The sequence below is a fragment of the Euphorbia lathyris genome, chromosome 8 (genome assembly GCF_963576675.1).
Source record: "Euphorbia lathyris chromosome 8, ddEupLath1.1, whole genome shotgun sequence".
In the NCBI taxonomy this organism is placed as follows: Eukaryota; Viridiplantae; Streptophyta; class Magnoliopsida; order Malpighiales; family Euphorbiaceae; genus Euphorbia; species Euphorbia lathyris.
In genome coordinates this window covers 64,219,010-64,231,361 of record NC_088917.1, presented here as the reverse complement: position 1 = coordinate 64,231,361, position 12,352 = coordinate 64,219,010, and the positions used below count along the sequence as shown (strand labels likewise).

The following is a 12,352-nucleotide window of genomic DNA, read 5'->3' as shown; positions in this document are numbered from 1 at the left end:
AAGCAAGGGAGACCGTCAGATTAAACTAAACATGAATAAACATTCCTCAAAACACATAAACTAATGAGATACACTCTGAATCTTCTTCGTATTAGCTCATGTGTAGGATTATAGAATCCCAATCCGGATGTATCAGTAAGTACATAAAATACGTTCACCAATCAGAAACTAACACTTATTCTCCAAGGAATCTAAGGTGAATATCAACACCGACTACCGAGTTTACTCAAGCTCCTTATAAATAGAATAAGACATGCACACATCTATTGTAATTCACTCTTAATTACTTAGTATCCTCGTCCTAAACTCTGCTAAGTTAGTCATCATAGTGAACTCCCATTGATATTTTTATGTCTTATCTCAGGCATCAGATAGAACACTATCATACATATTCTATCTCTATTACACTGTTTTGTACATTAAGACTAAATCCATTGTTCCTCAATAAACATATAGCTAAAATTATAACCATATTATCTAAAGGAAAAAGCAAAGAAACATAATAAAATTGAATGGATATTGACATAGTAAATTCAATTATGGATTCCTATATGAGATAGAAAAATATAATACTTGTATAATACTTTAGGTTGGACCGACAAGAGATTATAATGCTGCCATTAATGGAGGCGACAACCCTTCGATTCCCCACTGATCCTTGCAGCTACCTGTCTATCTCTCTCTCTCTCTCTCTCTCTACACAAACATACCCATTTTTTTATTAGGAGTATTATATAATAATTTCAGTAGCTTAGCTTACTCTACTATATGATTGCAATAAGAGTAGTGCACATAATGCAACACAAGCCTATCTAATTCCTTGCATTATATAGTACCCTATACCCCCTTTTTTTCTCCTTTAAATCCCTCTTTATTCTCTCATTTTCATTGATTCTATTCTAACTTATTTAAACTCAATTAATTCCATCATCATTATGGATTTCCAACCCAATACTTCCTTCAATCTAAATTTACCAAATCTTCTTCATAGTAGAAATCATAATAATAATAATGATCAACTCAATTTAGAGCTAGTTCTTGATCAACCTTCTTCTTCAAATTCATCATCGCCTCATAGTCCTGCTGCTGAACCAAGGATTTTTTCTTGCAATTATTGCCAGAGAAAGTTTTATAGCTCTCAAGCTCTTGGAGGCCATCAAAATGCTCATAAATTAGAGAGGACATTGGCTAAGAAGAGCCGAGAGCTTGTGAATAGCCATGGAAGTTCTAATTCGAGGTCTGGATCATCTGCTCGAACCAATAATCAAGCTGCTGCTGCTGCTGATGAATTTGGGTATGGAGTAAGGGAGATGAATTCTTGGCCTTTAAGTTATAGGACTGAGAATGTTCAAGATCATGACTTCACTCAATTGGACTTATCTTTGAGGCTTTAAATTCTTAGTAATTGCACTTGTATTTCTTTTATTATTGTTATTATTATTTTTCTCTCACTATAATGCTTTTTTATATATATGCAAGAAATGGGGGAGTGATGATTCAAGAATCCAGAATTTATTTGAAGATTGGCAAAATTGAATAGAGGGGTTTGATGATTTTTTATAGTTATGGAAATCAGGAATACTTAAACTAAAATTTTAATTAACTTCTGTTTTTTCTTCTTTATTTCATTCTTTGTTTCTTGGGAAACCGAGTTATGAAATTTCATCACTTGAGTGCTGATGAATTTTGTAAATTTCCGGTGTTGGAGGGTTCCTTCTTTTTTAAGTACTGATAGGAACTTTCTGATTATCTACGATAAAACAAGTAGGTTATTATGTGCGTAAGTAATGTATCATTGTTAATCCGTAAATCCTCTCATAATCCTAATTAATATTGTTGAATAACGAAGCTAAATAAAACAGAATAATAAAGCAAAGATCGAATACAAGAATTTGTTAACGAAGTTCGACAGTTTTGAATTGCCGTCTCCGAGAGCGATGAGCGGTTTTTCTTATTGATTGTGTAAAAAGATACAGATTACATGTATTTAGTGTGTAACCCTACTTGGTATAAAATTACTCAAATACCCCTGTACAGTACCGCGGGGGCAGAGCCCCTGCACTCCCGACCCACTAATCCTAGCGTGTCAATGTCGTTCCAGGATGCGCTCTGCTCCGGGATAAGCCCCTTGGATATTATGAGCCATATCCAACAAATATAGGACTTCACTCATTATATTCTCTTTTTAAGAATTAATGTTCTTGCGACAATAGGAAGGGTTTCACCGGGTGGCAAGGGGCGGAAGCTATGAAATGAAATACCACATCTCTAGGAATCTTAACACAAGCGGGACTTCCAAGGTGTATAACGTAAGATTGTCAAATCTAGCCTATGATACGAATTCATCAACATCCAGTTCGGACTATCCGACTCAGACTTCAATTGCAGACCCAACAGATTATAATTTGAATGTTATGAGAAGCTTCCCTTAAAAAAGGTAAGCATAGTGTAAAATGACGCTTCGATAGTTGTGTCAAGTTGCACAAGCTATAACTTCATGAAAATACCCATACATACGTATACGGGCGCTAATATGAAATATCCCAGAGGTCATTCATCGTTTCAAAAATGCATTTTATAGCAAGTTGTATTCTCACTCTCACTTTTCACTTGCCATTTTTTTTTTTATAGAGGAGAGAGATTTAAAAGAACATCTTACTCTTGTTGCTCTCCTTTACTCCGTCGACCATCTTTCATACCTTCTCAGCGTGTTTCGATAAGCCTTGAGTCTTTACATTTTCTTCTTCATCTTTTTTTTATCTTCCTATTACTTTTGTGTACCACCATTTTGGTTTTCTTTATGACCATAGTATGATCCAAATTAAAGAAAGTCAAACCCTAAGAACTACACCTTTTTGTATAAAGCAGCTTGTTTTTACTATAAAAGATGAAGTATGCATCCATCCAAGATGTAAACCAGACTAAACTGACAATTCAAAAGGATCCCTTGCGAACATTTGTGTATAAAGGTTGAACATCCTATTTATCCATATACGGGTCATTTTGGTGGGTTTCCAGTTTTTAATGCAGATCTATAGAGAAGAAAGAGAGAATGAAGATATGGATCACAACTGTCATCCACTTTCTAAACATGTAATAATTAGTTTTTTTATCATATGGTTAGGAATTGATCTTGATATAGTTGAACAATTGTTTGGCGATTTTTCACTTTTTTAAAACTAAGAGACTGTTTGAGATGTATAAATAGAAAAAATTTGGCAGGTGAAGGCATATTATCTTCTTCAACCTGCAGATTAAGTACATGAGTAAAAGCTCCAACTTTGTAGGACTGTCTTTTTGTCGATTGGCTGTTTTATCATGACAATGAGTGAGTAATCAACTTTTGCAAGCTCACCCCTCTCTGACTGGTGTTGTAAGTATTGGGTTTCTTAATTAATGATGAATGTTATTCACTGAATGGTTGTTAAAGAAGTATAAATTCTAAAAAAAATGCAGAGTTTTAACCCTTCATGACTTGTGTGTCGTCGTCTCAAATGAATGTCTTATGGAATGACGAAAAAACACAGAGTTTCAACCCTTCAAGGGAATTAAGACAGTGAGATCCTCTTTCTCCTTATTTGTTCGTGAGACCGAGTCATTAAATTTTGAATGCAATAGTTGGCAATGAGTGGAAGCCTATCGATTTTCCCGATTAGGCCCAACACTATCCCATATTTTTTCTTTTGCAGATGACATAGTTCTTATGGATGCCGCTATCGGTGATCAGGCATGCATGATTAAAATCATCCTATAAAAGTTTTGTGATAGGTCAAGCCAATGGGTAAGGTTTGCTAAGTCTCAGGTGTTCTTTTCAGGTAATACAAATCCTCAGGATAAAAGTATTACTTGTGAGGAGTTGGGTATTTCTTGTGCAAAGGATCTTGGAAGGTATTTAGGTGTTCCCATTATTCATGATTGGATTACCAAAAATACATTCCGTAAAATTGTGGATCATGTGACTGCTCAGTTATCAAGATGGAAAGCGAAATGTCTTTCTTTTACAGGAAGGTGCACATTGGTTAGATTAGTTCTCTTGGCTTTACCAGTGTATATTATACAGACGATTCCTCTGCCAGTGAAAATATGCATAGCCCTAGATAATCTTAGTCGACAATTTGTTTAGGGAGGCTCGGTTGAGACATAAAAAATAATCATTGTTAAGTTTAATACAATCTGTAAAAAGAGGAAGGATGGGGGGGGGGGGGGGGGGTTAGGCATCCGTACACTTGCAGATTTTAATATTGTGTTAGCAAGCAAAATGGGATGGAGAATGCTTACTGAACCATCAACCCTATGGTTTCTTGTGCTAAAAGTGAAGTGCGCTACTGCTATCGAGGGATTAGATATGTTCAAGTCTAAATCAATGCGAAGTCATATTGGGAGAAATATAATCACTGGCAGTCTGTTACTGCAGCATAGAGTGGGGTAGGTTGTTTGGTCGAGTAATCATACACTTTTTTTTGTTTTTTTTCAGTGGATGGAGGACGTTCAATTATACGACATGGCTACTGCTCTGATTGTAGAGGATGAAATTCATTCAACCATTTCAAGTTACTGATTGGGATCAGAAAGTTGGGACCGGACTCGCCTTTATCTGGTGATGCCGACTTTGATTTTGTTTAAACTAGCTTCTTTCGTTATGTTCAAGGACAATACTGAGGATGATGGCTAGGTTTGGTATGCATCTCGTATGAGGAATTTTATGGTGAAGTTAGCTTATTCGCTGAGCAGGAACATGACGAGTCGAATGGACAGTAATGGGACTGATGGGCACTGGTAGATTGTTTGGCGGTTGAAGACAACCAACGAATTCAATATTTCATTTGGACGTTAATGCATGGGAAAATGCTTACAAATGCTAAACGAGTGCACGACACCTAGGGACTGATGATCGTTGCCTCTCGTGTCAAGAATCGGCAATGTACTACCACATGGTGCATGATTGCCTAGTTACCAAAAGCGTGTGGAATCATTTCATCCCATTGGAGTGGCGACAACCTTTTTGAAGGAAAATAGACAAGCCTAGGCGTAGCGGAATAATAAAAGTTTATCTATTTTATCTATTTCCCTTTTCCAAGATCTGTTAATTGTTATTTCATATAAAGAGGGATAGAATGAAATACCTTTAATAGAATGAAATACCTTTTCTGAAGAACTATCTACAGTTGCAAACGAAGTGCCCACAACTCTTAATCCGTGTATCACGAACAACAAAAGAAACAACACAGAAAAAGAATAACTAATCAGTAATCAACCTCAATAATAGCAATCGCAATGATTGCCTCTAACAGAAATCGATACGAGATCAAAGAGAGAGTAAGAAAGATTGTAATTAGCCGAGACGGTTGTGGAACGATTCCTCTAGACCTTCTATTTAGTGTTGGCCGAATTGTGGGGTTAGGGAGTCTATTTATAGACTTCTCAAAACCCTAATCCCAGTTGTGTTAGGTAATTAAATAATTGGAATCTTATTCGGAATAGGATTCCTAATTAGATAATTAAATAAACACTTTACTATTATCTAAATAATAACTAATTATATCTAGATAATTATTATTAATCAAATTAATAATTAATTATTATTAGGGATAATTAATTAGAGTTTCAATCACATAAAAACTTCTAATTAATATTATCAGATAATCCTTTAATTTAAATTATAATCATAATCTAATTATAATTATTAAATCAAATTAATATCCCTATTTAATTAATGAATTTCGGCCCATATATTGCGTCTCACTAATTTACACTTTCGTCCTTCGATTCCAAGTCCCATATGCGACCCATTAGGTTCTTTATTGCCACTAGCCGTATATATCCTTTGAAATTATTCATCACGATTAATTCCAACATATATATAACGGAATATCGTCCCGAGCTGTTACTAGCAGAACCTATGATATTCCCCCAGAGCAATTAAGAAGTCAGGTTGATAACTGACGTTAACCTTTCTGCATTAGGTACAGTATAATACGATCCTTCATCAACTATATCATGTCGGTCAATTCCTTATAACCATGGAACGTGTCAAGGTTACATATAACGAAGAGTCTGGTTTTACTTGTACAGGTTGAATTCACTCTGAAAAAATAAGTTAAGTGAAATGTTCATTTATACTCTTAACTCTATCACCTTGCAAGGATTTCAGTCAATTCACCACAAGCGGCCATTTGGATATATCTTCCACTTATCGGGAGTGACGAATGCTCAATCTGACATTAACTATTCTGCAATTACTTTGTGTGATACCCAACCCTACTCTCACACACCCCAGGCTCTCACCTGTTGGATCGTGCTCGCACAGAATCAAAGTACCAGACTCCATAATCCAGAATCACTAATTAACGAATGTTTGAGTCTGAGGATTAGTTATACCTACTAATACCAATGAGATGAACAGTTGACACTTGTAGATAAATTAATCCATGCTGTTATCTCAAGTCGGGTCCCAATCCTAATGAACTCATTCACCGGATCAATGTAACTGTCTAGATATCTAAATATCTAAAGCTTGTGAGATCAGCTTTCTGTCCAGAAAACATTGTTACATGCAAGTCTCAACAGTAATATGCCAACCCCTATAACATATTACTTGACTTGGGTTGATTTTAAGTCTATTGGTCTATTATAACATGCTTGTATGAGCACTTTATAACTACTTAAATAAACTTAGGATTACTTCCTTTATGAAAGATTTGTGCCTTTATATATAGTTACATTTTAATGCTATATATCTGATTAAACAAATGACTAAATAAACAATTTATTCATTAATATTTATATCCTAAAACAATTGTCTTTAGGACACTAAACTCCAACACTTTTTACTCCGTTCTGTTTACACATTGGTTGTCAAATAATCTAACACTGCAACATACTTGGAACTCTATTGATTGGCCTACTGTCTTTTATTTAATTTGCTTGTGGATTTGGCATGGAAGGAATCAATCGATATTCCAATCTGATATGAGTGCACCATCTGATAAAATTTGAGTTTCTAGACAAGCAAGCTTTTGAGCAGACTCAAGCTCTTCGTGCAAAGAACAATGTGATGACGAGAGGTTATCAGGAAGTTCTTGTGGCTTGGGTCCCCCGGAGAATGGCTGTCTAAAAGTTAATAATGACGGGCTTGTAAAGGGAATCCCGAGTTTGCTGCAATAGGTGTTCTCATTCGCAATAGTGAGAAAGAGTGGTTCTAGTTGTAATTTGGCATTTGTACGGCAGTGCTCGCTGAGCTTTAGGGGATTTATTATGGGCTAGAGATGACATGGAATAAGGTATTTAGGCGAGTCATTTTTTAGATAAATTCAAAGGTTGTGGTTAGTCTTGTGCAAAAGTTGTGACGTTCTTCTCATCGATTTTTCTGGTTAGTGGAGGGGTGCAAAAATCTTATGAATCAGACATGGGAGATATGTGTTCAATATACCTTTAGGGAAGGTAATAAAGCGGCAGGCTGGTTGACGAATTTCTCAAGTACGTTTTCCTTAGATCATCACAAGTGTGGTATGCCTCTTACAGGCCTTCGGGACAACTTATCTGATGACTGTAGTGGGCTTGGCACGTTTCGGACTGTGTGAAGCTAGTCTGTTATTTTTTGTTTTTCCATTTCTTTTTTACCTTTGGGTTAAGCCCTTTCCATGTAACCAAAAAATAACCTCAAAACATCAACTGTCACGTGAACTTTCAAAAGTTTCTAATTATTTGTCTATTTGACATTTTTTCTTAGACATGTAGCCCAAAATATCTCATATTTTCTGCATCTAACAAATTCTATTTAAAAATAAATTTTATTAAATGCAATTGGCCGAGAATATAAGATCAGTTGAAACTTTTGAAAATTTCGAGGGACAATTGAAGTTTTGTATCAAAGTAGGGCAAGAATTGTGTTAGGCATTTATCTTCCTATCTTAAATCTCCCTCACACAATTTTTTTTCTCTGATCTCAAATTTTTTGCTCCACATTTAGGCTTATATTTTTTTATAGCCATTCAAAATTATATTTTGAATTAATTGGATCAAAGATCTCATCCCATTTTGTGTTTTAAAAAAAATGTATTGGAGGCAACAATTTGATTTTTTTTACTCTTTTCCCTTTGATTTTATTTTTATTAGAAATTTAATAGTGAATATTAACAAAATCTCATATATATAATCAATTCAAGTGTTAAGGGTTGATTTTATACTATCACAGATAATCTTCTGACTTAAATAAACGTCATTAGTAACATCCTATTTATAACGTTCTCTTGTGCTTCTCTTTACCAAAAAAAAAAAAAAATTATTTGTATTAGTCATTATGAAATGTCGTTCTAAACAATCTGGTCAAATCAAATACGTTATTTGGCACTTTACAGACAACATTATTTATAAGGGTTTAGTTCACGATCGTTACAAATAGCACAATTGACTCAGTAGTATAATTGTCATTCATTAATTAGGATATCAAAATACAGAAAAAGTGTTACAATGCAGTGTAATAAACTTTATAGTGTAAACATTGCATTGCTTATATTATAAGTATCCTATTTATTGAGCAATTTAATTACGGTGAGATGAAGATAATTAATAATTAATTAGGGAGGGTTTAAAATGGAGAAAATGTTTAGGAGAATAAAGCCTAAATAAATTGAAGGCTGAAATAAAAGAAATGGAAGCCATAAGGAGAAAGGCTAAGAAGCAACAAAAGACAACACCACCAATTTGGAAGCAGAATCTGGTAAATTTATTACACCATTCCATCCATTGAAAGATCTCAACTCCGGTCACCGCTATTAACGACTCTCCCACCGCGGCTGTTGTTGCTGCATATGTTACGTACACTGCAATCTGTATGTGTTTTTAATTTAGTATCAAATGTTAATTCCATCTTCACATCAAATTTGTCATACGTAGAAAATAATAACATATTAAAAATTAAATTTGATAATATGATTTAGTTATAATTTTGATATTCATGTAAAAAGCCATAATACATTGCGTGATCCCTTATAAGTCGGGCCCGGTCAAGGCAACATAATCTAATTTTAGGACTCATTAACCGAATAGAAGAAAGTGAAACTGCTGACCCATCTTTGAAGCAAGGAGTTTTTCTTAATGGGCCGATTTTTCTATTCTATAAATGAAGCCCAAACTTGAAATATTGGTTGGGCCCAAATGAGTTGTGAGGCTAAATTAATAGAGTTGTGAGTTTACAGAAATAAAAATATGGTGAATTAATATTATAATTCCTAAATTTCATTTCAATATAAAAAAAATTTAAACTTGAAATTTATATTATATAATATTAAAGTCTAATTGAAAAAAACCCATTAATAATTAACCAAATAATGAAAATAAAATATGCATTTCACTATAATTTTTGGTAATATGAACAAAACAGTTAAATTTACCTAGATCGTCATTTCTTTAGTTGTTTTTTTTTTTATGAATTTTTAATATTACATAATGTAAAGTTTAAAAAAGTTTTACGTCAAAAAATGAAATTTATAAATCACAATATTTGTAGCATTACGATTTACTTTACTTGGTAAAAGTATAATAGAAGAAAAGAACAGGTTATTTTGTTAGTATTATTTAAATGTCAAAAATACATTTATTTATTTATTTATTTTTGCTACAATTTAGCTACATGAATTGAAAGTAGTTGAATGAAGTTAGAACAAGTGGGTGAGTTCTAGGGAAAAAAAACAAATAAAAGAAACGAAGTGGGTGAGGAGTTAGGGTTGTACACAAGAGATAACATATTAAGTAAAAAAAATCTAAAATCGGATTAAATTGCTCATTTTTTTTGACCGAAACGGTTAAATTTAATCAAAATTAGTCAAAATTTTAATCCAATTCTGAATATTTTTTTCTCAGATAATCGGTACATTTTAATATGTCTAGGATTCGTGTTCAGTCTGAAAAAAAGTATATATATATATATATAGAAATTATAAAACCAACATTATGCATAGATACCTATTGCTGCCTGTTAGGATTGCACAAACCAATTTAAAAACTGATTTTCGAAACCGACATTAATAGATATCGATATATTAGGTTATGATTTTTCATTTTAAAAACTAACCGTAGTTAATCCACACCAAAAAAGAATCTCATTATATGAATATACACATATAACTAATATAAAAATATACAGAATTATAATTATTCTGTATATAAAAATGCATATTTATAATTCATTTTAAGTCAATAATATTAGACAACATGGTTAATTGATTTTTATAATTAAATGTGAATTTTAGAATTTTAATTTAATGTCTAAATAATTATATATTAATTTAAAAGTGAATAACTATAGACTAAAAATTATTTTTTTATATTAGTTTAAATAAAAAAATATATTTTTTTTATATTAAAGGTCAGTGTTAACCGATAAAAATATAGATTGGTCGACGTAATAACCAACATGCAAAAATACCCCTAACGTTGACATGAGGATCAATTTTACTTCTAACATCTACAGTTATGCAATTTTATCTGTAACATTCACAAACAAGAGCAATATTACACCTAACATTGATAAACTTGGTCAATTTCACACATCATTATAAAACACATATATTTTGTTAGTTATTCTGCACCAGTTACATATTAGTTGGTTATAAAAAAAAATCATATTTTTTGTGATTTGTTTAATTTAATATTTTTAAATTCGATGAAACATTTGGATTTTTTATCCAACACATATAAAATATAGTATAATTTTTAATTTTTAATTTTTATTTTCTTTCATATCTATTCATGTGTTTGTGTTTTGTTACTATAAATGATAAAATGACGCATATGTGCAGTCTAGATAACAATGAAAAGACAGTTTAACGAATTACTTTTCAAATTAACCAGTTTTACCAACATTATTAGTAAAATTACTCCTAACTCTCACGTTATCCATTATTTCCGGTAAAAAAAGAAAGATAATGATAATAAACAATTAATTAAACGATAGTGTGAGAAAAAGTAGTAAACAAGTACCTGATCAAAGAAGAAACAAAACCAGGCGAGATATCTATTAGATCCCTTCAGGTTTCCTTTGTACCATCTATTTAGTATATAGTATTTGCTTAGCTGAAGTATATTATAAACAGCAGCCACGCAAGCTATGTTCATCAAAACACTGCATATTCAACAGTGGAACCCAAAATAAATGATCGTGCAATTAATCAACGAAAATATATTAAAAAAAGTACAGTTATTTTAAATAAATTATAATTCCAAATAAAATGAAATTACTAATTTAGTGTCTCGTTTATTTCCACTTTCTAAAACTGCTTTTTATTTTAAAACATAAACTTAATAAAATTATGAAATAGCTGCTTTTAATAGTAAAAATCAAAGAAACCTTTTCTGTCAATCATTTTATTTTCTTTTGATTTTTTCTGAGCCGGGATTCAAAGGACCCTCAGAAAGGAAAGAAAGAACAGAAGGAAGAAAACTTACAAGAGAGATTTCAAATCTTTGTATGTAACTCTTTTCTGTAAATATGCAATAGTCTTAGTTTGAGAATCGAAACCTAATAAACAAGCACTCATAACCAACATCAAAATTGCAAAAATCCTAAGAAATGCTTCAATTTTGGGTAACCCAATAACCTCCATTTTTTTATTTTTTATTTCTCTCTCTATCTGTCTGCTAAATTATTATTCATCATTTTGCTTTCCTATATAGGCTATGTCAATGAATGTCTGTACCCTGTAGGAAAGAAATATTTACTGGCAAGGAATGGTCCACGAGGTTTCTATATTTAATGCTAATTTCCACGTAGATTAAAATTTGGTTGACTTCGGTTTTAATTATATATCCATATGATGTTTATGTGTTTATGTACTGAATTCATCAATAATTAAATTAAGGAAAATGACATCATCCTAAAAGGTGGTTGCCTATATCTATATTTCCTTTTCATTTGATTCGTTTTTTCTTTATGAAATATCGTTTCTACGTATATAAGAAAGAAATTAATGAAATAAAAGAGTATCTTGATTTTTTCCTTTTTAATGTTTATAGCAAATTAGTATCAATTTTAATCCTGGCCTTACAATCTCTTTATTTCATTAAATTGGATCTTAAACTTACGTGTGTTGTCTTTTTTGTTATATATATATATACTTATTTTATATTTTTAGATGAATATTGAAAGATTAAGCTAATTATCTTAAACACGTGTTATCTTAAACTCGTATTTATAGCTAATTACATATTGTTGTCGAGCTTTGTATCTTTTGATACATCCATCAGCATTTTGTTTTATCTTAAGGACTCATTTAGTCCTAATTGTTTTGCGTCCTTTAAGAAGATCAAGTAGTTCCCAACCTGATTTAATCTCACAGAATTGCTTTCATCCATT

The 12,352-nt window shown here is 32.1% G+C and overlaps 2 protein-coding genes across 2 annotated transcripts; one reads left to right on the top strand and one right to left on the bottom strand.

Annotated features, from left to right (window-relative positions):
• The first annotated feature begins 663 nt into the window (after positions 1 to 663).
• Positions 664 to 1,756, top strand: LOC136203720 (zinc finger protein 2). Its single transcript, XM_065994933.1, has one exon. The coding sequence runs from the start codon at positions 936 to 938 to the stop codon at positions 1,392 to 1,394; it is 459 nt and encodes a 152-aa protein (XP_065851005.1). The 5' UTR covers positions 664 to 935; the 3' UTR covers positions 1,395 to 1,756.
• A 6,659-nt stretch (positions 1,757 to 8,415) lies between these two features.
• Positions 8,416 to 11,653, bottom strand: LOC136203255 (CASP-like protein 2C1). Its single transcript, XM_065994368.1, has 3 exons — positions 11,446 to 11,653; positions 10,981 to 11,122; positions 8,416 to 8,829 (listed from the first exon to the last, which is right to left on the bottom strand). The coding sequence occupies exons 1-3, from the start codon at positions 11,601 to 11,603 to the stop codon at positions 8,566 to 8,568; spliced, it is 564 nt and encodes a 187-aa protein (XP_065850440.1). The 5' UTR covers positions 11,604 to 11,653; the 3' UTR covers positions 8,416 to 8,565.
• Between the last annotated feature and the right edge of the window lie 699 nt (positions 11,654 to 12,352).